Source organism: Grampus griseus (genome assembly GCF_964374135.1).
Source record: "Grampus griseus genome assembly, chromosome: 10".
Lineage (NCBI taxonomy): Eukaryota > Metazoa > Chordata > Mammalia > Artiodactyla > Delphinidae > Grampus > Grampus griseus.
In genome coordinates, this window is record NC_139004.1 from 53,139,896 (window position 1) to 53,162,181 (window position 22,286).

Genomic DNA, 22,286 nt, shown 5'->3' on the forward strand with positions numbered 1-22,286 from the left:
ATTTCTACCTTGCAAACCAGTTCATTTGTACCATTTTTCTAGATTCCACATATATGAGTTTGTATACGATATTTGTTTTTCTCTTTCTAACTTACTTCACTCTGTATGAAAGTCTCTAGGTCCAACCACGTCTCTACAAATGACCCAATTTCGTTCCTTTTTATGGCCGAGTAATATTCCATCGTATATATGGACCACATCTTTTTTATCCATTTGTCTGTCGATGGGCATTTAGGTTGCTTCCATGATCTGGCTATTGTAAACAGTGCTGCAGCGAACACTGGGGCGCATGTGTCTTTTTGAATTATGGTTTTCTCAGGGTATATGCCCAGTAGTGGGATTGCTGGGTCATATGGTAATTCTATTTTTAGTTTTTTAAGGAACCTCCATACTGTTCTCCATAGTGGCTGTATCAATTTACATTCCCACCAACAGTGCAACAGGGTTCCCTTTTCTCCACACCCTCTCCAGCATTTGCTGTTTGTAGATTTTCTGATGATGCCCATTCTAACCACTGTGAGGTGATACCTCATTGTAGTTTTGATTTGCATTTTATCTAATGATTAGTGATGTTGAGCAGCTTTTCATGTGCCTCTTGGCCATTTGCATGTCTTGTATGGAGAAATGTCTATTTAGGTCTTCTACCCATTTTCTGATTGGGATGTTTGTTTTTGTAATATTGAGCTGCATGAGCTGTTTATATATTTTGGAGATTAATTCTTTGTCCATTGATTTATTTGCAAATATCTTCTCCCATTTTGAGGGTTGTCTTTTCGTCTTATTTATACTTTCCTTTGCTGTGCAAAAGCTTTTAAATTTCATTAGGTCCCATTTGTCTTGTTTTTTTTTTGTTGTTTTTTTTTTTTTTGCAGTACGTGGGCCTCTCACTGTTGTGGCCTCTCCCATTGCAGAGCACAGGCTCCGGACGTGCAGGCTCAGCAGCCATGGCTCAAAGACCCAGCCGCTCCGTGGCATGTGGGATCTTCCCGGACCGGGGCACGAACCCGTGTCCCCTGCATCGGCAGGCGGACTCTCAACCACTGTGCCATCAGGGAAGCCCTATTTTTGTTTTTTATTTCCATTTCTCTAGGAGGTGGGTCAAAAAGGACCCTGCTGTGATTTATGTCATAGAGTGTTCTGCGTATGTTTTCCTCTAAGAGTTTTATACTTCTGGTATTACATTTAGGTCTTTAATCCATTTTGAGTTTATTTTTGTGTATGGTGTTAGGGAGTGTTCTAATTTCATTCTTTTATATGCAGCTATCCAGTTTTCCCAGCACCACTTACTGAAAAGACTGTCTTTTCTCCACTGTATATCCTTGCCTCCTTTGTCATAGATTAGTTGACCATAGGTGCATGGGTTTATCTCTGGGCTTTCTATCCTGCTCCATTGATCTATATTTGTTTTTGTGCCAGTACCATATTGTCTTGACGACTGTAGCTTTGTAGTATAGTCTGAAGTCAGGGAGTCTGATACCTCTAGCTCCATTTTTTTCCCTCAAGATTGTTTTGCCTATTTGGGGCCTTTTGTGTCTCCATACAAATTTTAAGATTTTTTGTTCTAGTTCTGTAAAATATGCCATTGGTAATTTGATAGGGATTGCACTGAATCTACACACTGCTTTGGGTAGTACAGTCATTTTCACAATATTGATTCTTCCAACCCAAGAACATGGTATATCTCTCCATGTGTTTGCGTCATTTTTGATATCTTTCATCAGTGTCTTATAGTTTTCTAGGTACAGGTCTTTTACCTCCTTAGGTAAGTTTATTCCTAGGTATTTTATTCTTTTTGTTGCAGTGGTGAATGTGATTGTTTCCTTAATTTCTCTTTTGATTTTCGTTGTTAGAGTATAGGAATGCAAGAGATTTCTGTGCGTTAATTTTGTATCCGGCAACTTTACGAAATTCATTGATTACCTCTTGTAGTTTTCTGGTGGCACCTTCAGGATTCTCTATGTATAGTATCATGTCATGTCATCTGCAAACAGTGACAGTTTTACTTCTCCTTTTCCAATTTGTATTCCTTTTATTACTTTTTATTCTCTGATTGCCGTGGCTAGGACTTCCAAAACTATGCTGAATAAGAGTGGTGAGACTGGACATCCTTGTCTTGCTCCTGATCTTAGAGGAAATGCTTTCAGTTTTTCACCATTGAAAATGATGTTTGTTGTGGGTTTGCCTTTATTATGTTGAGGTAGGTTCCCTCTATGCCCTCTTTCTGGAGAGCTTTTATCATAAATGGGTGTTAAACTTTGTCAAAAGCTTTTTCTGCATCTATTGAGATGATCATATAGTTTCTATTCTTCAATTTGTTAATATGGTGTATCACATTGATTGAGTTGCATATATTGAAGAATCCTTGCATCCCTGGGATAAATCCCACTTGATCATGGTGTATGATCCTTTTAATGTGTTGTTGGATTCTGTTTGTGAGAATTTTGTTGCGGACTTTTGAATCTGTATTCATCAGTGATATTGGCCTGTAGTTTTCTTTTTTTGTGACATCCTTCTCTGGTTTTGGTATCAGGGTGATGGTGGCCTCGTAGAATGAGTTTGGGAGTGTTCCTTCCTCTGCAATTTTTGGGAAGAGTTTGAGAAGGATGGGTGTTACCTCTCCTCTAAATATTTCACAGAATTCACCTGTGAAGCCTGGACTTTTGTTTGTTGGAAGATTTTATTACAATTTTATTTCAATTTCATTACTTGTGATTGGTCTGTTCATATTTTCTGTTTCTTCCTTGTTCAGTCTTGGAAGGTTATGCCTTTCTAAGAATTTGTCTATTTCTTCCAGGTTGTGCATTTGATTGGCATAGAGTTGCATTTGATTGGCATAGAGTTGCTTGTAGCAGTCTCTCATGATGCTTTGTATTCCTCCAGTGTCCGCTGTATTGTCTCCTTTTTCATTTCTAATATTATTGATTTGAGTCCTCTCTCTCTTCTTCTTGATGAGTCTGGCTAAAGGTTTATCAGTGCTGTTTATCTTCTCAAATAACCAGCTTTTAGTTTTATTGATCTTTGTTATTGTTTTCTTTGTTTCTATTTCATTTATTTCTGCTCTGATCTTAATTTCTTTCCTTCTAATAACTTTGTATTTTGTTTGTTCTTCTTTCTCTAGTTCCTTTAGGTGGTAAGGTTAGATTGTTTATTTGAGATTTTTCTTGTTTCTTGAGGTAGGACTGTATTGCTATAAACATCCAATAAGTTTTGGATCGTCATGTTTTCATTGTCACTTGTCTCTAGGTATTTTTTGATTTCCTCTTTGATTTCTTCAGGGATCTCTTGGTTATTTAGTATTGTTTAGCCTCCATGTGTTTTGTGTTTTTTACGTTTTTTTAACTGTAATTTATTTCTTCTCTCATAGCATTGTGGTTGGAAGAGATGCTTGATATGATCTCAATTTTCTTAAATTTACCGAGGCTTGATTTGTGACCCAAGATGTGATCTATCCTGGAGAATGTCCTGTGTGCACTTGAGAAGAAAGTGTAATCTGCTGTTTTCAGATGGAATGTCCTATAAATATCTATTAAATCTATCTGGTCTATTGTGTCATTTAAAGCTTGTGTTTCCTTATTAATTTTCTGTTTGGATGATCTGTCCATTGGTGTAAGTGAGGTGTTAAAAGTCCCCCACTATTATTGTGTTACTGTCGATTTCCTCTTTTATAGCTGTTAGCTTTTGCCTTATATATTGAGATGTGCCTATGTTGGGTGCGTATATAATTGTTATATCTTCTTGGATTGATCCCTTGATCATTATGTAGTGTCCTTCCTTGTCTCTTGTAACAGTCTTTATTTTAAAGTCTATTTTATCTGATATGAGTATTACTACTCCAGCATTCTTTTGTTTACCATTTGCATGGAATATCTTTCTTCATCCCCTCACTTTCAGTCTGTATGTGTCCCGAGGTCTGAAGTGGGTCTCTTTTAGACAGCATATATATGGTTCTTGTTTTTGTATCCATGTCTTTTGGTTGGAGCATTTAATCCATTCACATTTAAGGTAATTATCAATATGTATGTTCCTATTACCATTTTCTTAATTGTTTTGGGTTTGTTTTTGTAGGTCCTTTTCTTCTCTTGTGTTTCTCACTTTGAGAAGCTCCTTTAGCATTTGCTGTAGAGCTGGTATGGTGGTGCTGAATCCTCTTAGCTTTTGCTTGTCTGTAAAGCTTTTGATTTCTCCATCAAATCTGAATGAGATCCTTGTCAGGTAGAGTAATCTTGGTTGTAGGTTCTTCCCTTTCATCACTTTAAATATATCGTGTCACTCCCTTCTGGCTTGTAGAGTTTCTGCTGAGGAATCAGCTGTTAACCTTATGGGAGTTCCCTTGTATGTTAATTGTTGTTTTTCCCTGGTTGCCTTTAATAATTTTTCTTTGTTTTTAATTTTTGTCAATTTGATTACTATGTTTCTTGGCGTGTTTCCCCTTGAGTTTCTCCTGCCTGAGACTCTCTGCACTTCCTAGACTTGGGTGGTTATTTCCTTTCCCATGTTAGGGAAGTTTTCGACTATAATCTCTTCAAACATTTTCTCAGGTCCCTTTTTTCTCTCTTCTCCTTCTGTGACCCCTAAAATGTGAATGTTGGTGCATTAAATGTTGTCCCAGTCTCTTAGGCTGTCTTCATTTTTTTTGATTCTTTTTTCTTATTCTGGTCCGTGGCAGTAAATTCCACCATTCTGCCTTACAGGTCACTTATCCATTCTTCTGCCTCAGTTATTCTGCTATTGATTCCTTCTAGTGTATTTTTCATTTCAGTTATTGTATTGTTTATCTCTGTTTGTTTGTTCTTTAATTCTTCTAAGTGTTTGTTTTTTAATTCTTCTAGGTCTTTGTTAAACATTTCTTGCATCTTCTTGATCTTTGCCTCCATTCTTTTTCCTTTCCGAGGTCCTGGATCATCTTCACTATCATTATTCTGAATTCTTTTTCTGGAAGGTTGCCTATCTCCACTTCATTTAATTGTTTTTCTGGGGTTTTATCTTGTTCCTTCATCTGGTTCATAGTCCTCTGCCTTTTCATTTTGTTTATCTTTCTGTGAATGTGGTTTTCATTCCACAGGCTGCAGGATTGTAGTTCTTCTTGCTTCTGCTGTTGGCCCACTGGTGGATAAGGCTATCTAAGGGCTTGTGCAAGCTTCCTGATGGGAAGGACTGGTGGTGGGTAGAGCTGGGTGTTGCTCTGGTGGGCAGAGCTCAGTAAAACTTTAATCTGCTTGTCTGCTGATGGGTGGGGCTGAGTTCCCTCCCTGTTGGTTATTTGGCCTGAGATGACCCAGCACTGGAGGTTAAAGGCTCTTTGGTGGGGCCAATGGCGGACTTCAGGAGGGTTCATGCCGAAGAGTACTTCCCAGAACTTCTGCTTCCAGTGTCCTTGTCCCTGCAGTGAGCCACAGCCACCCCCCGCCTCTGCAGGAGACCCCACAACACTAGCAGGTAGGTCTGGTTAAGTCTCCTATGTGGTCACTGCTCCTTCCCCCGGATCCTGATGCACACACTACTTTGTGTGTGCCCTCCAAGAGTGGAGTCTCTGTTTCCCCCAGTCCTGTCGAAGTCCTGCAATCAAATCCCACTAGCTTTCAAAGTCTGTTTCTCTGGGAATTCCTCCTCCCTTTGCCGGACCCCCAGGTTGGGAAGGCTGACTTGGGGTTGAGAACCTTCACTCCAGTGGGTGGACTTCTGTGGTATAACTGTTCTCCAGTTCGTGAGTCAACCACCAAGTGGTTAAGAGATTTGATTTTATTGTGATTGCGCCCCTCCTACCATCTCATTGCAGCTTCTCCTTTGTCTTTGGATGTGGGGTATCATTTTTGGTGAGTTCCAGTGTCTTCCTGTTGATGACTGTTCAGCAGTTATTTGTGATTCCGGTGCTCTCACAGAGGGAGTGAGCACACGTCCTTCTACTCCACCATCTTCTGTTTATTTATTTTATTTATTTTTGGCTGCGTCGGGTCTTAGTTGTGGCATATGGGATCTTCACTGAGGCATGTGGGATCTTTCATTGTGGTGTGCAGGCATCTCTCTAGTTGTGCCACATGGGATCTTCATTGAGGCATCTGGGATCTTTCATTGTGGTGTGCCGGCTTCTCTCTAGTTGTGGCGTGCAGGTTTTCTCTTCTCTAGTTGTGGTGCGCAGGCTCCAGGGTGAGTGGGCTCTGTAGTTGTGGCATGTGGGCTTAGTTGCCCCACGGCATGTGGGATCTTAGTTCCCTGACGAGGGATTGAACCGGTGTCCCCGGTGTTGTAAGGTGGATTCTATACCACTGGACTACTAGGGCAGTCCCTCATTGCTAGCATTTAGAAATACAACTGATTTTTGTATATTGATCTTATCTTTGGTAACTCTGCTGAACTATTAATAAGCTCTAATCGTTTTTTTGTGAATTTCCTAGGATTTTCTATATATAAGACCATGTTTTCTACAAATAGCTTCAGTTCTTTTCCAATATGGATACCTTTTATTTCTTTTTCTGGCCTAACTGACCTGGCTAGAACTTCCATGATAATGCTGTTAGGAAGGGCAAGAGTGGAAATCCTTATCTTGTTCCTGATTTTGGGGGAAGCATCCAGTCCTTCATCATGACGTATATACTACCTGTATATACGTGGATTTTTCACAGATGTTCTTTATCAGGTTCAGAAAGTTCCCTTCTATACTAGTTTGTTGAGTATTTTTATCATGAAAGGGTGTTGAAATTTGTCAAATGCCTGTTCTGCATCTACTAAGATGATCATGTGACTTTTGTCCTTTATTTTACTATACGGTATATTATATTGATTAGTTTTCATATATTGAAATAATAATGCATTTCCAGGAAGGTAATGTTTCTACCACAGAAAAGTTTTATGAAAATTTAAAAGCACTAATCAACCCATTGTTGACATCTTTGTAAACATCTCTGTCCAGTCCTATATATAAGAATGTTCATGAGTATTATTCATAATAATAATAAAACAGGAAACAACCAAGATGCCCACTAACAGTAGAACAGAAAACTAAATTGTGATATATTCATACCATAGAATATTGTACATAGAAATATAAATAAATGAACTTTAGCTACATGCAACAACATAGATGAAACTTAACAAAAAAACAAACAAACAAACCCATTTTTGTCCAGTTTTTCATCTATGTATAATTTTATACAAAATAATGAAAGTATCACACATTGCTTGGTAGGCCGTATCATTTGATCTTTGCTAAAAATATGACTTGTTGGGGCTTCCCTGGTGGCGCAGTGGTTAAGAATCCACCTGTCAATGCAGGAGACATGGGTTCGACCCCTGGTCCAGGAAGATCCTACATGCCACGGAGCAACTAAGCCCGTGCACCACAACTACTGAGCCTGAGCTCTAGAACCCTCAAGCCACAACTACTGAGCCCACGCGCCACAACTACTGAAGCCCGAATGCTCTAGGGCCAGTGTGCCACAGCTACTGAGCCCGCGTGCAGCAGCAAAGACCCAATGCAGCCAAAAATAAATAAAATTTTTTTTAAAATTAAAAAAAAAATGACTTGTTAATGGCTGCATAGTATCTGTAAGGATATACCATAACTTAATCACTCCCTCTTTGTTACACATCAAGGTTGAAGCTAATACATCTATTTTTAGAAACATAATGAATATTCCTTTTATTTCTTGGCATAATTATCTATAAACATTGAATTACTGGCTCAAAACTCTCAACATTTTAAAAAGCTTCATGGGTATTATTAAAATGCCACTCAGATAAAGTATTCCATGATTACTTCACATCAGCACTTTTAAACACATTCTTTATGAATAGTAGGCACGAACCTTAACTTTCTTGCTGCATTTACCGGTCTTTCAGTTTGCATTTGTTTGATTACAGTGGAGGTCCAACATCTGTTTGGGGGTTTTGGGGGCAATTTTGAAATATGCTTTTCTTGATATATGTAAAATTTTTTTCTATAAAAATAAGCTCATCTGTTTCTCATAGACTTATAAAACTTGTTGACATTTCAGCTTTTTTTGTAGTATTGGCAAAATTTTTTTCCCTTTTAATTTTCAGTCACTTGATTTTATATTTTCACATTTAAGATTTCGATCCTAAGGGATTTTCCCTCATGGTTTTCTGGCTCTTTATGCTTAAAATTTCTTCTCCAATCTGAGATTAGATGAATACTCAACTACTATGTTTTTGTCAAGATGCTTTATATTTTTGTTCAACTTCTTAGTTATCTGGAATAAATTTTTATATGGTATGAAACATGGTTCTAACTTAATTTTGTACCAAACTGAAAGCCATATGTCTAAACACCATTTACTGTAAATTTATGCTTTCCTCATTGAATGTAGTTATGCCACCTTTATCATGTACCACATTCACACCTAGAATCTCTACACTTCCTATTGTGTTCCAATGATCTGCCTGCCTAGTGTTCCCTGAGTACTACCCAAGAGAAAGAAAAATGAAGCACAAAACAGAGATAAATAATATGGATAACCAATCTCAAACTTTTAAGGTTGATGGATATAAAAAACAAACCCTGAATAGCTTTGGGAATATATGTTTAAGTTTTTTTTTTAAACATCTTTATTGGAGTATAATTGCTTTACAATGGTGTGTTACTTTCTACTGTATAACAAAGTGAATCAGCTATACACACACGTATATCCCCATATCCCCTCACTCCTGCGTCTCCCTCTCACCCTCCTTGTCCCACCCCTCTAGGTGGTAGCAAAGCACCGAGCTGATCTCCCTGTGCTACACGGCTGCTTCCCACTAGCTATCTGTTTTACATTTGGTAGTGTATATATGTCAATGTTATTCTCTTACTTCGTCCCAGCTTACCCTTCCCTCTCCCTGTGTCCTCAAGCCCATTCTCTACGTCTGTGTCTTTATTCCGGTCCTGCCCCTAGGTTCATCAGGACCATTTTTTTTTAAGATTCCATACATATATATGTGTTAGCGTACGGTATTTGCTTTTCTCTTCCTGACTTACTTCACTGTGTATGACAGACTCTAGGTCCATCCACCTCACTACAAATAACTCAATTTTGTTTCTTTTTATGGCTGAGTAATATTCCATTGTATATATGTGCCACATCTTCTTTAACCATTCATCTGTTGATGGACACTTAGGTTGCTTCCATGTCCTGGTTATTGTAAACAGTGCTGCAATGAACACTGTGGTACACGACTCTTTTTGAATTATGGTTTTCTCAGGGTATATGCCCAACAGTGGGATTGCTGGGTCATATGATAGTTCTATTTTTAGATTTTTAAGGAACCTCCATACTGTTCTCCATAGTGGCTGTATCAATATACATTCCCACCAACAGTGCAAGAGGGTTCCCTTTTCTCCACACCCTCTCCAGCATTTATTGTTTGTAGATTTTTTGATGATGGCCATTTTGACCAGTGTGAGGTATTACCTCATTGTAGTTTTGATTTGCATTTCTCTAATGATTAGTGATGTTGAGCACCTTTTCATGTGTTTGTTGGCAATCTGTATATCTTCTTTGGAGAAATGTCTATTTAGGTCTTCTGTCCATTTTTGGATTGGGTTGTTTTTTTTTTTTTTTTTTTTTTTTGCGGTACGCAGGCCTCTCACTGTTGTGGCCTCTCCCGTTGCGGAGCACAGGCTCCGGACGCGCAGGCTCAGTGGCCATGGCTCACGGGCCCAGCCGCTCCGCGGCATGTGGGATCTTCCCGGACCGGGGCATGAACCTGTGTCCCCTGCATCGGCAGGCAGACTCTCAACCACTGCACCACCAGGGAAGCCCGATTGGGTTGTTTTTTTGATATTGAGCTGCAAGAGCTGCTTGTATATTTTGGAGATAATTCCTTTGTCAGCTGCTTCATTTGCAAATCCTTTCTCCCATTCTGAGGATTGTCTTTTCATCTTTTTTATGGCTTCCTTTGCTGTGCAAAAGCGTTTAAGTTTCATTAGGTCTGATTTGTTTATTTTTGTTTTTATTTCCATTTCTCTAGGAGGTGGGTCAAAAAGGATCTTGCTATGATGGATGTCATAGAGTGTTCTGCCTATGTTTTCCTCTAGGAGTTTTATAGTGTCTGGCCTACATTTAGGTCTTTAATCCATTTTGAGTTTATTTTTGTGTATGGTGTTAGGGAGGGTTCCAATTTCGTTCTTTTACATGTAGCTGTCCAGTTTTCCCAGCACCACTTATTGAAGAGGCTGTCTTTTCTCCATTGTATATTCTTGCCTCCTTTATATAAAAATAAGGTGCCCATATGTGCATGGGTTTATCGCTGGGCTTTTTATCCTGTTCCACTGATCTATATTTCTGTTTTTGTGCCAGGACCATACTGTCTTGATTACTGTAGCTTTGTAGTGTACTCTGAAGTCCAGGAGCCTGATTCCTCCAGCTCCGTTTTTCTTTCTCAAGATTGCTTTGGCTATTCGGGGTCCTTTGTGTTTCCATGCAAATTGTGAAATTTTTTGTTCTAGTTCTGTGGAAAATTCCATTGGTAGTTTGATAGGGATTGCACTGAATCTGTAGATTGCTTTGGGTAGTATAGTCATTTTCACAATGTTGATTCTTCCAATCCAAGAACATGGTATGTCTCTCCATCTGTTTGTATCATCTTTAATTTCTTTCATCAGTGTCTAATAGTTTTCTGCATACAGGTCTTTTGTCTCCTTAGGTGGGTTTATTCCTAGGTATTTTATTTATTTTTAAGCTTTGATTATGATTCACTTTTGCAGTTTTCCCAGATTTCCAAAAGGCTTTAACTTCTTGGTAAGGGAACTGAAGTAGGAGAAAGAGGATAGAGAAGCTGGGTACAACACCAAACTCCCTTAGTATCCAGCAGCTGGATGTGGCTGTAGTGCAGAACTTTGAAAATTCTATATGCAAATCATGGAATAAAGAATTGTTCCTTTGATTAAGATGGTTAGGAGCACAACAGGGGGAAAAGAGAAACAAGGTATTTCAGATACCTCAGAACTACATTGCAAGGACAGAATCATATAAAACATATGGACTATACTTAACTAGCAAGAATGAAATAGAAATGATAAATATATCACCATCATCAATCACTGAAATTGATGATGATTCACTGCTTCCCTGAGACCAGGGAGAAAATGTTGTACTTTCCCATAGTTAGCTGTCTTACCTAGTGATGCATAGGAACCTGGATTCAGGGCACCTGCACCTAACCGCCCACTTCGTACAGACTGCCCAGCAGCATGATGTGCCTTGGCACCAGCAGCAGCATTCACATCAATATCACTTCGTGAACGCTGTAGGCTTCCTGGAAGGGAACTGGCTTTGCTGCTGCCTGCTGATACTATGAAAAACAAAGCAAAGGTAACCTATTATTTCAGTTACTGCAAACGGCACAAAAATTATATAAACTTGAAATCACCATGAGATTAATCCATGATGACAAATGGTCAAAAAGGAAGTAGTGGCCAAATGGATACTAGAAAGTACTTTAGTATTTTTTTTTTTTTTTTTTTTTTTTTTTTTTGCGGTACGTGGGCCTCTCACTGTTGTGGCCTCTCCCGTTGTGGAGCACAGGCTCCTGACGCACAGGCTCAGCAGCCGTGGCTCACGGACGCGGCATGTGGGATCTTCCTGGACCGGGGCACGAACCCATGTCCCCTGCATCAGCAGGCGGACTCTCAACCACTGCGCCACCAGGGAAGCCCACTTTAGTATATTTTAAAATCAGAATGCCTCAGTTTCAATGCTGTCATAACTACTTCTTCTTGGACAATTTTCTCAATATTTCTCTGCCTCATTTTCCCCTTTCATAACATGGGAAAAATAACTATACTTTGTAAAGTTCATAGGACTGTTTTATAGATGAAAGGATGATGTTTATGATTGATTCATGAAAATGAAGCACTGTTACAAGATAAATAGATGACAGCGGGGCTATTTTTTAACTATAAGAATAATGCAAGTAGAACTAGCCTGGGAATAGAATAATTCAGAAAATAATGCAGGTTCTGCCACTCTTAGGTAATGCCAATTAAGTCATTAAATCTCTGGTCTTTAGTTTTTCAGTTTTAATGAGGAGTTTTATAAACTCTGAGTTATGACCCATTAATAGGCTGTGAAATCAACTAAGTGGGTCATGACAGCACTTTAAAGAAATGAAACACAGTAGAAAAGAGAATGCATCACAAGTAAGGGTAAGTAGGCTTCCTGGAACTTTGGATTATACTATATATGTATACTTATATACAATATACTACACAGCATATGTATATTGTATGTATATAATTATATACACTATATTATATATATGACATGTAGTATATGTATATGGTATACAAACACAGGTACAGTATATAAGTGTGGTATTTACTATGTAAAATGATTTTCTCACTGTGGGTCATATTAAAACAGTTTAAAAGCTACTGCTTTAAACTGTTTAGCTTTAAAACTGTTCTAATGTGCTTTTAAAACTTTTAAAGTGTAACTCTGTGTTTTAAACTTTTCAACTCTTCATGTGACCCAGAGTGAGAATATCTTTTTACATAGTAACTTTTAATTTATTTATAAAGTTACTTTTACTCTATTAAGTAAAATATGCTATGACTCTTAGTTAAAAAGGCAATTTACCTCTTCCAGCAACAGTTGATGGGTTTGCTGTAGACCATTTGGAAGAAAAAGGGCGGCTGCAAGGTAAAAAGAAATACTTTTAGTAAGACGACATAATTTATCACTCCTCTGACAAAAATTAATGAAATAACATTGAGTTTTCCGAAGAGTTGAGAAGTATTTCTGATTTCAACTTTCCTTTTACAAATCACTTTAGAACACTTGTTGTCATATATCAGTGGTATCTAAGTTAGCTGTGAAGCAAAAATGAAATAACTAGCATTGAATAAAGACTGTAAGCTCTACAGAAACAGGGACCAGGTTGCTGTTGTTCACTCTGGTCCTCAGCACACACTACCACAGGGAACTCAATAATAGCACTCTCCAACACTTCTAGTCTGAGATATTTTACTTAGAGAAAGGTAGTATTATTGCTAGTACACAGGGAATTCAGTGTAACCAAGGCCTGTCTCACCGAAGTCATATGGTTGTGGCCATTGGTAACTCGTGCAGTTACCCTGTAGGTATAACATGGTCTATAGCAGTTCTATTAAGTATTACTGCATGGGGCAACAGAAACAAAGCTAAGGACTACTGCTGAGGATAACATGTATGATTAGAAAGGAAAACACCTAGAATCAATTCAAAGAATCCACTGCCTCCTTTAATATCTTTTTTGATTATTTATCTTTAATTACTATGGTACTCTGAAGCCCATAAATAAATATCTAAGTATGTGAGAGAGTCTGGAAAGTATATCTATGTATGTATGTATGTATCTATCTATCTGCCACGCTGTGTGGCTTGTGGGAGTTTTAGTTCCCTGACCGGGGATTGAACCCAGGCCCTCGGCAGTGAGAGCATGGAGTCCTGACCACTGGCCCGCCAGGGAATTCCCTGTCTACAAATTTTAAAGGTAAGGGGAAGAGAGGTTAATGACAGAGTGTTGAAAAACATTCTTTAAGTTATTATTATCAAATGGTAAATTTGGTAGTTGGTTATTAAACCCAGTATTATATTATTTTTATAACTGTCCCCTAAAATTGTTACTCTAATAGGTTGAGGCAGACCACTTCAAGTCCACAGATTTTAAAGTTGTTTGTTTATGTTTAAAGATGTTCTACGAGAGTAAGAAAATATCTTGTTTAGATCCTTGCTATTCAAAGTCTGGTCCACAGACAAAAAGCACTGACATCATCCAGGAGTATGTAAAAAATGCAAAATCTCAGGTCCCATCCCAGATTTACTGAATCAGCTTCTGCATTTTAACATGATCTTCAGGTGATTCATATACACTTTAAAGTTTGAGTACAGTAAATCAAAGTAAAGGGAGAAGAAGCAACAAACCTCATTTGAGGTGAAGGATTTATCACAAATTTAAAGAGAAGTTTAAATAGGTAATTATTCCTACAAGAATTGTTTTTTAAAATCAAATCATATCTGCTTTTACTTCGAAAACATGTAAGTCACTGAACTTTTATTTAGTACAGTACTCACAAGACCCTGTGAGTGCTTCCTTGAATTTTGTGCCCTAGGTGCCTCCCAGTCCCAGTTCTGTACCAGAGAGCTGCAAAGGCAAACAGCAATCATTGTGGGGTTAAGGTCCTAAAGAGACAGGAAATTACAGGGAGGTAAACTGACATTCTGTGAGCTGCTCTTCCCTGGGGAAATCTTCAGATAGTTGTGGCCACTGCTAGGTATCTTAGCAGTCTCATAGGGCCACAGAAACAGAAAATAGGGGTAAGCCAAGGAAGCAAGGGTTTGAGGTAGCCAACATAATGATGAGTGGAGTTACAGAGAAGTGAGTCAGATACTAGATAATTTTGCCCCCTTGAGGGATTTGCTGAAATCTTAAACCGTGCAAGAGGTGAGGAAAGAAAGCAGTGGAGTTTTTACCAGTTACACTGCTGTGTAAGAGTTCTGAAGATGACTTCTGAATCTCCGTTACAGTTCTTCCACTACAGTGCCCTAGAAATGGGCTATTTACTATATTGACTATTTTCCAGGTATTAAGAAAAGTATACAAATTAATGCTTTCCAATCTTTTTCACAGACACGAACATATTCAAACAAAATTTGAATCCCTATACTCTTTACCTAACGAGAAGTTATACAAGTATGTAATCCAACCCCTGAGAAAACAGGCCAAAGAAAATAAGCACAATCAGTCATCATCTTTCAAAAAGGCTTCAAGTGAAAGCAATCAGATATTCAACCATCCAACATAAGGAACTTTGTGGAGCTGGAGAGACAAAGAAATCAGTAATTATCATTTATATGATCTTACTTGAGACTTTCTTGTGAGCTAGATGAGGACCTGTCTGATTGTGGAAGAGATGCTACACTGCCAGAACTCTTTAAGTAAGTTTGAAGACTCTTCTGATAAGATGGCTCAAGGGAATTATACAGTGTTTCAGCTTCACCAGGAAAGTGGTTTCTAAGACCCATGTAAGTCCTGTAAAACAAATGAACAAACAACAAAAAGTAATAACTTTGCATTATTAGACATTAACCGTAAAATGTGTACGTTCAAGAAGAACAAAGGTTTTTAAGCCCATAGGTTTTTTTTTTTAGTTTTTATATTTATTTTTGGCTGCGTTGGGTCTTCGTTGCTGCACGCAGGCTTTCTCTAGTTGCGGCAAGCGGGAGCTACTCTTCGTTGCGGTGCACAGGCTTCTCCTCGCAGTGGCTTCTCTTGTTGCAGAGCGTGGGCTCTAGGCGCGTGGGCTTCAGTAGTTGTGGCTTGTGGGCTCTAGAGCTCAGGCTCAGTAGTTGTGGCACACGGGCTTAGTTGCTCCTCAGCAATGTGGGATCTTCCTGGACCAGGGATCGAACCTGTGTCCCCTGCGTTGGCAGGTGGATTCTTAACCACTGTGCCACCAAGGAAGTCCCCCATAGGTTTTTAATACACCCACAATGTGCCAAGTAGAATACTTTCTATATTTAACAAGTTTTGGTAGAAAGACGGCAAGCTTTTGAGAAAAGGAGATCTCAGTTCAAAAGCTGGCTGTAATCCTTAGGGTCTGTGTGGCCTTGGGTAAACTCCCAAATCTCCAAACTTCAGTTGCCAACATAAGGAGACAGCACCTTTGTGGGATCATTTTAAGGATTAGAAAATAACATATACCTACTGCCTTAAACAGTATCAGGTACATGTTAAATGTTCAATAAATTAGTTATTTTTATTCACAGCAAAAGTGAGTATGTTATGATGGAACGGGAATACTGCTGAATGTACAAATGACAATGCTAAGTGAACTGTTAAGACACCCAGTACAGATTTAATGGAGACAAATCAACCTCCATTTTACTAAAGAGCTAATCAAATAGAATACTTGGGACATTTGAATGATATTTTCATTCTCCCAATATAATTCCTGTCAAAGAAAAGACCAAAGTATGTTTAAACTGTCAAAAACTACATTATAGACTTACTTTCTTGCCTCCACTCTGGCCTCTGCATCAGCATCATGAATTCCCTTCTTAATAGTTTCAACCAAGACGGCTGCATGTCTATAAAATAAAACACCTTTAGATTCATGTGTAAAACTATGTATTTCACCATAAATGATACTGCCTATACATTATGCATCAATCACAAAGGGGCAAGGGAGATAAAAAGATAATTAGTACACAATAATAAATCTAAGATTGCAAGATTTCCTAATAACCCATCCCATGCATTTCATTCATGTATGGTTTCCTTCTGACAAGTCAAACATTATAAACCTGGACATAATTATTTTCAGATGGAGTCCAGACATATAGCACTCAAATCTCAAATTTTTTATGAATTAAAAAAAACCTTTTGTGTGGTTCCTCACTAATCTACCAATGTATAAAATTATTTGCTAATAGTACGATCAGTTATAATCTAACCAAACTGAATAGCAGCTGCCACAAAGGAACTTAAAGAAAATTTGGAATTATGTCATGCCTGCAGTAAACAACAAATTCTATTTTTTAGAAATGGGTTATGAATAGATTTAATGATTTCCATGAGAATGGAAAATCAGCAACGTGTTCAACATAAATGCATGTATATCCCAAGCTTCAAACTTGAAATTAATGAGAAATACAGCCATGCAAATAGCCAGTGACCAACATTTTCCTCTTGTTCATCTCAGAGCTTCATTAGATGCTGCCCAGTGTATACTTGACCAATGACAACTGACAACTGGTGTGGAAAAACTTTCCAACAAATCTCTCTCACCTTTTTTTTTAATGGCCACGCAGCAAGGCTTGCAGGATCTTAGTTCCCTGACCAGGGATCGAACCCGGGCACTGGCAGTGAAAGCGCCAAGTCCTAACCACTGGACCACCAGAAAATTCCTCTTTCACTTTTTTAATCTCTTTCCTCTGAAAGGAAGTGCCTTTCTTCTATCTTAAATAATTCATAACTTGGTTAACTGCACCTCAGGAAACCTATCTCATGTGACTAGAAATACATTTTAAAATATTTGCCCAATTTAACCTGGAATACCTTATATAACCCATTTACTAAGAGACCCTCACTCACCCCACAAAGAAGAAAATCATAGCTGTAATGAATAAGAGGAGCACCACAGCTTTAAGGGAAAATCAGTGCTAATAACTGTTAAAGCAAAATGAGAAATAATGCAAAACCAGTCACATCAATTTCTAAAGAACCGGTGACAATGGGGAGGGGAGGGTGGTGGGACAGGAATAGTCAATGCATACCTTTCCAATGAATGAGTCTGCCACTCCTGCAACAACAAATCTAAAAATTCAAATGAACGCCTGAAAAATAAAGTTAATTATAACTAAATGTCATAACATTATATTAAGTTATATTAATTTATAACTAAATGTTAACACTTTCTTCTATAATATTCCACTTTGTCCCCTAAATTAAAGCATAAGACATGTTTTTAGATATCTTTACTGTCAAATAATTAATTAATTTAAAAAATAAATTTCTTTTTTATTTAGCTTTGGCTGCATTGGGTCTTCGTTGCTGGGTACGGTCTTTCTCTAGTTGTGGCAAGTGGGGGCTACTCTTCGTTGCAGTGCACGGGCTTCTCATTGCAGTGTCTTCTCTTGTTGCGGAGCACAGGCTCTAGGCACGCAGGCTTCCAGAGTTGTGGCTCACGGGCTCAGTAGTTGTGGCTCACGGGTTCTAGAGTGCAGGTTCAGTAGTTGTGGTGCACGGGCTTAGTTGCTCCGTGGCATGTGGGATCTTCCCGGACCAGGGCTCGAACCCGTGTCCCCTGCATTGGCAGGCAGATTCTTAACCACTGTGCCACCAGGGAAGTCCCACTTAACTTATTTAAGGCTCCAACTATTCCTATGCTTAATAGTTCAAAAAGACCTTAAGGGTTCCCCATAATTTTAACTTAAAATGTTTGTCAAATATACAATTTAACTTAATTTAAAAGATATTTACCGAACACCTACTGCGTACTATAAACTGAAGACATACAATGGTGACCAAGAAAGCTGGGATGGATCTTCCATTTCTACATTTGTTCCCTTAAATATATATGCAAATGATTCTTAATCAAGTATTTGGTGTTTTCTCCTTAGCCTCCTGGTTCTTAACTTCTTCAACTGTCTCGTTCTTGAGCTTTTGTTCTTTCTTGGCATCTGACGACACAGCTCTGCCCTGTTTTTCTTCCTTTATTAACACTTTCCCTCCACCTACCCTTACATAGGTGCCCACCTGGTTGGTGCTGATCTCAGCCCACTTCCCTTTTATTGTCTTTTCTTGGGCAGTATCACCTGTACCCTTAGCTCTATCAGCTGTACTTCTCACACCTAGTCCTTTATCTCCAGCACTGGTTCTTCAATTCAGCCATTAAGTCAGAGTGTCAACCAGCTCACAGACATCTCTACACAGGCAGTGAGTGTCAACTCAAACACTACATACTGATACAGAACAACAAATTTAATTCTTACCCTCTCAATTCTACTCTTCGAGCCCATATGATACAGATTAGAAAAAAGAGAAACATGGAGGTTAAATTAATTTGCCCAAAGGATAGAGCACGGCCTTAAACCCTGGCATTCTGACTCTAGAGATCACAGTCTGAAGCACTTGACATCACCTTCCTCATCCATATCCAATTATCAAGACTCATTTCTATATCTGAAATCTCCTGATTATTGAATAAAACCTCCTTCAATCAATTATCATAAATACAGCTCTAGTTCAGACCCTGCCTCTCTTACATGAGCTGTAAGAAGTCCTACTTAGTTAAACCAATGCTTCTCATTGTCCCTTTTTTTTTTTTTTTTTTTGCGGTACGCGGGCCTCTCCCTTTGTGGCCTCTCCCGTTGCAGAGTACAGGCTCCAGACGCGCAGGCTCAGCGGCCATGGCTCACGGTCCTAGCCGCTCGGCGGCATGTGGGATCTTCCCGGACCGGGGCACGAACTCGTGTCCCCCGCATCGGCAGGCGGGCTCTCAACCACTGCGCCACCAGGGAAGCCCTCATTGTCCCTTTTTAATTGCTGTTCATAGCTGAAATAAAAACTAGGATGGATGACATTACCTCCTCACCAAAAACTGCTAATGGAACAATATCAAAATTTCTCTTCCTGACATTCAAAGCCTTCTATACTTTGACTTCAACCTATCCCCTTCTTCCCCTCAGTCAGTCTCTTTTCCTACTGAATCCTCCCATTTATCATGTGTTTTGGCCTCAGTGGTCTGTCCAATGGCTCTGCAGCACACAGCATAGCTTTCCATCTCTGTGTACATTATACCCCACTCTCTTCCCTTATAGGTATTGAATTCTCCCCATTTGCAAGGTAATTTTCTGATGCATTTCCTGACTTCCTCTTCTCTGTCACATTCCTATTTCTCCAATTACCATTTTCTTCAGTGTAAGACAGAGACTGGTAAACCTTTTCTGTAAAGGGCCAGATAGTAAATATTTTAGGCAGTAAATATTTTAAACTTTGAGAAGCATATACATAGTCTCTATTTTATATATTTTTCTTTCCCCCTTTTTAACTACCCTTCAAAAACGTAAAAAACAGTCTTAGCTTGTGGGCCACAGAAAACTAGACTGTTGGACAGATTCGACCAGTGGGCTGTTGTTTGCTGACCCCTGACATAAGAGAGAGGTAATTAAACAACTGTCCCAAAACTCCGAATCACTTACAGGTAATAATGATGTCTTATTTTTCCTAACATTCAAAGTACTTAAATAAACATAGTTATCAAACAAAAAAGGGGAAAGAGTTCTTTACAATTTTCTTAAATATCCAATGCACAAATCTTGTTTTTGCTGTCTTTATTATTCGTGGAGATAGTGATGATATTAAAGATTGTAGAAACCATAAGGAGAGAGAGAGATACTGACAGACTGACGTGTTATGGCTGCATACTCTGTGCCAAACACTATGTTCAATTCTACCATTGTGTTTCTCATTTAACCCTCACAACTCCATGGGGTCCACATTATTAGCCCCACTAACATACGAAAACACTGAGGTTCAGGGCAGTTAAAATAACTGCCTGCGGTAGGACAATCAGTCACAGTGGTAGGATTCTAGGTAAGGGCTGACTCTAGACTCCATACTCTCTGAATACCAAACTAGTGGCCCAAATAAACCAAACCTTAATAGGATAAAACTGAGAAATGTGCATAGCCATAATAAGCACTTCGTTCCTTTTTCCCTTATATAACATACAAATTATGTTAAATTTTATGTTAAATTTATGTTAAATGATTAAAAAATTTTAATAAGGTTTCTAGAAGGCAAGAAATTGATGACAACTAATTTTTGCACCCAACTAAGAACTAAACATAATGCAATATCCAACATAAAGCTATAGTAAGTTTTTTCAAAACTTACCTCCTTACAGGAACTGATTTCGATGTGCAATTGCTTGTTATTAAAGGTATAAGTCTGGGTACATGAGTATGCTGAAAAAGATATTTTAGAAGAGGTTTAAAAATACTGTGTACTTTACATAATCTCTTCTTCTATTTGCCTTGCATTCAAGTATTTAGCTGTATTAGAACAGAACAAAAATACCATAAAATCAGATTTTGAAAGAAATTAAGACCAGTCAAAAAGTTTCCCCAAATTAAAGTAATAGTAATGATATAGTTTCACAAGGGCAGATGTGATTGTAATATTAAATAATAAAGACAAGTTAACTGTATAAATACAGATAACTGTTAGGATAGTGTACTTTGAGGGGATGGAGCACTAAAAGGGACCAGGCATGTACTGGTCTTATTTTCTGACGTACTGCTACTGCTGGAGAAGACAGTAACTGCTATGTCATCAAAGCAGGTTATCAGAGTGAATAACTCTGTGAATGTACATAACTACTGTGAATGTACTTTGAAATGGTGATTTTAATTGAACTTTCATCCTGGCTGAACCACAGCTCTCTAGAATTCAGGTAAGGGTCAGTATATACAATCTTCTGGTTTCTATTAGTAATTCTTATGTTCTTCTTTAGTGAAGCAAACACTGAAAAGTTCATAATTGACACAAGAATAAAATAGTAACTTAAGCATACGTATTTGATGTTTTAAATCTCCTATTTTTCTTCTGAGCTAATGGTACAGGTTGGGTTCTCTAGGAGGCAGGCTCTGAGATGGAGTTTAGCATTCAGGATATTAAGAAGTGCTCTTGGGATCAACACCAGTGGAAGTGAGGAGAAGAAAGCAGGAGTGAGCAGAAGAAGAAATCAATCTGTGATATGGCCTGAGGACATCTTTGCCCAAAGCTGAAGCTTTGGGAAGCTCTGGAGCTAAAATGGTCCTTCAGAGTAGTCTCAAATTGGTCTAAGATAGCCACAGCACTATACTTCCACATCAATCAGTTATTAGATATGGGCCATAACCAGGAAGAGGCAAGACCTTGGGAAAAGCAGCTCTCTGCAAGCTGAGGCAATCCTTGAAGAGGCTGGCAGCTGAAGACTGTCTGCCCACATTGCTTCCAGTCTTTCAGTGAAGGAGAACGTGAATGGCACATCAGTGTGTGCCACAACTAACTCAACCAAAATTAGAGGAAAAACTTTTTTCAGTTCCTACAGAGGGAAACCACCCACAGACCTGAAGTTGTTCAAATGAGGATAATGCAACACAGTGCTGACCTGAATATTATTCAACTGTTACATTCAGCGTGGAAGGGCTCTGTGGACCCGGCTCCCTTAGAGCATCCAGAAGAACCCATCCTCAAACATTACTGTGGTGTTAAAGCTCAAGGAGACTCCCTAGCCACAACATACTACATAGGAGGTCTCACCTACCTTCTTCCTCCTCTCTCATAACCTCCTCAAAACCCTACTGCTGACTGATTAACCCACATCCAACACAGTGGCAGCGATGGGGCAAAAGACTAACCTAACTATTGCTACACCATATTCGGGGGAGCTATACCAAAGGAAAATAAAAAGTGACCCTCACAATGTGTCTTACAGATGACACATTGTCTTACAGATGACACACAGATGACACCCTTACAGATGACACATTCAACCAAACACCAAGTCAGAACCTGGGAAACAAAATATAGAAAACAGGAAATAATGTAAAAAAACAACAACATAACACCCGATTTGTATTTTCAGTGAGATCATAAGATAGTAAGTAGAATTTAAAGGAATTTTTCCTGAGAACATATACAGCTGTAAGACAGAAAACAAAAAAATATTTAGGAAATGATAAATGACAAACAGGAGCAATAAATAAATGATCCATGAAAACTAACATAAATTTAAGGAAACTTCATTTTAGTCAGAAATC

At 38.5% G+C, this 22,286-nt stretch overlaps 1 protein-coding gene across 10 annotated transcripts in view; it reads right to left on the reverse strand.

Annotated features, from left to right (window-relative positions):
• CLASP2 (cytoplasmic linker associated protein 2) overlaps positions 1–22,286 on the reverse strand; it is a 184,512-nt gene that overhangs the window by 73,127 nt on the left and 89,099 nt on the right. For all 10 annotated transcript variants that reach the window (XM_082662814.1, XM_082662815.1, XM_082662812.1 and 7 more), the window contains 6 exons: positions 20,377–20,447; positions 17,253–17,312; positions 15,987–16,064; positions 14,839–15,006; positions 12,573–12,628; positions 11,113–11,286 (listed from right to left, as the gene is read on the reverse strand). In XM_082662814.1, coding sequence (XP_082518940.1) covers positions 11,113–11,286; positions 12,573–12,628; positions 14,839–15,006; positions 15,987–16,064; positions 17,253–17,312; positions 20,377–20,447 — 607 coding nt within the window. The remainder of the gene's footprint in view (positions 1–11,112; positions 11,287–12,572; positions 12,629–14,838; positions 15,007–15,986; positions 16,065–17,252; positions 17,313–20,376; positions 20,448–22,286) is intronic.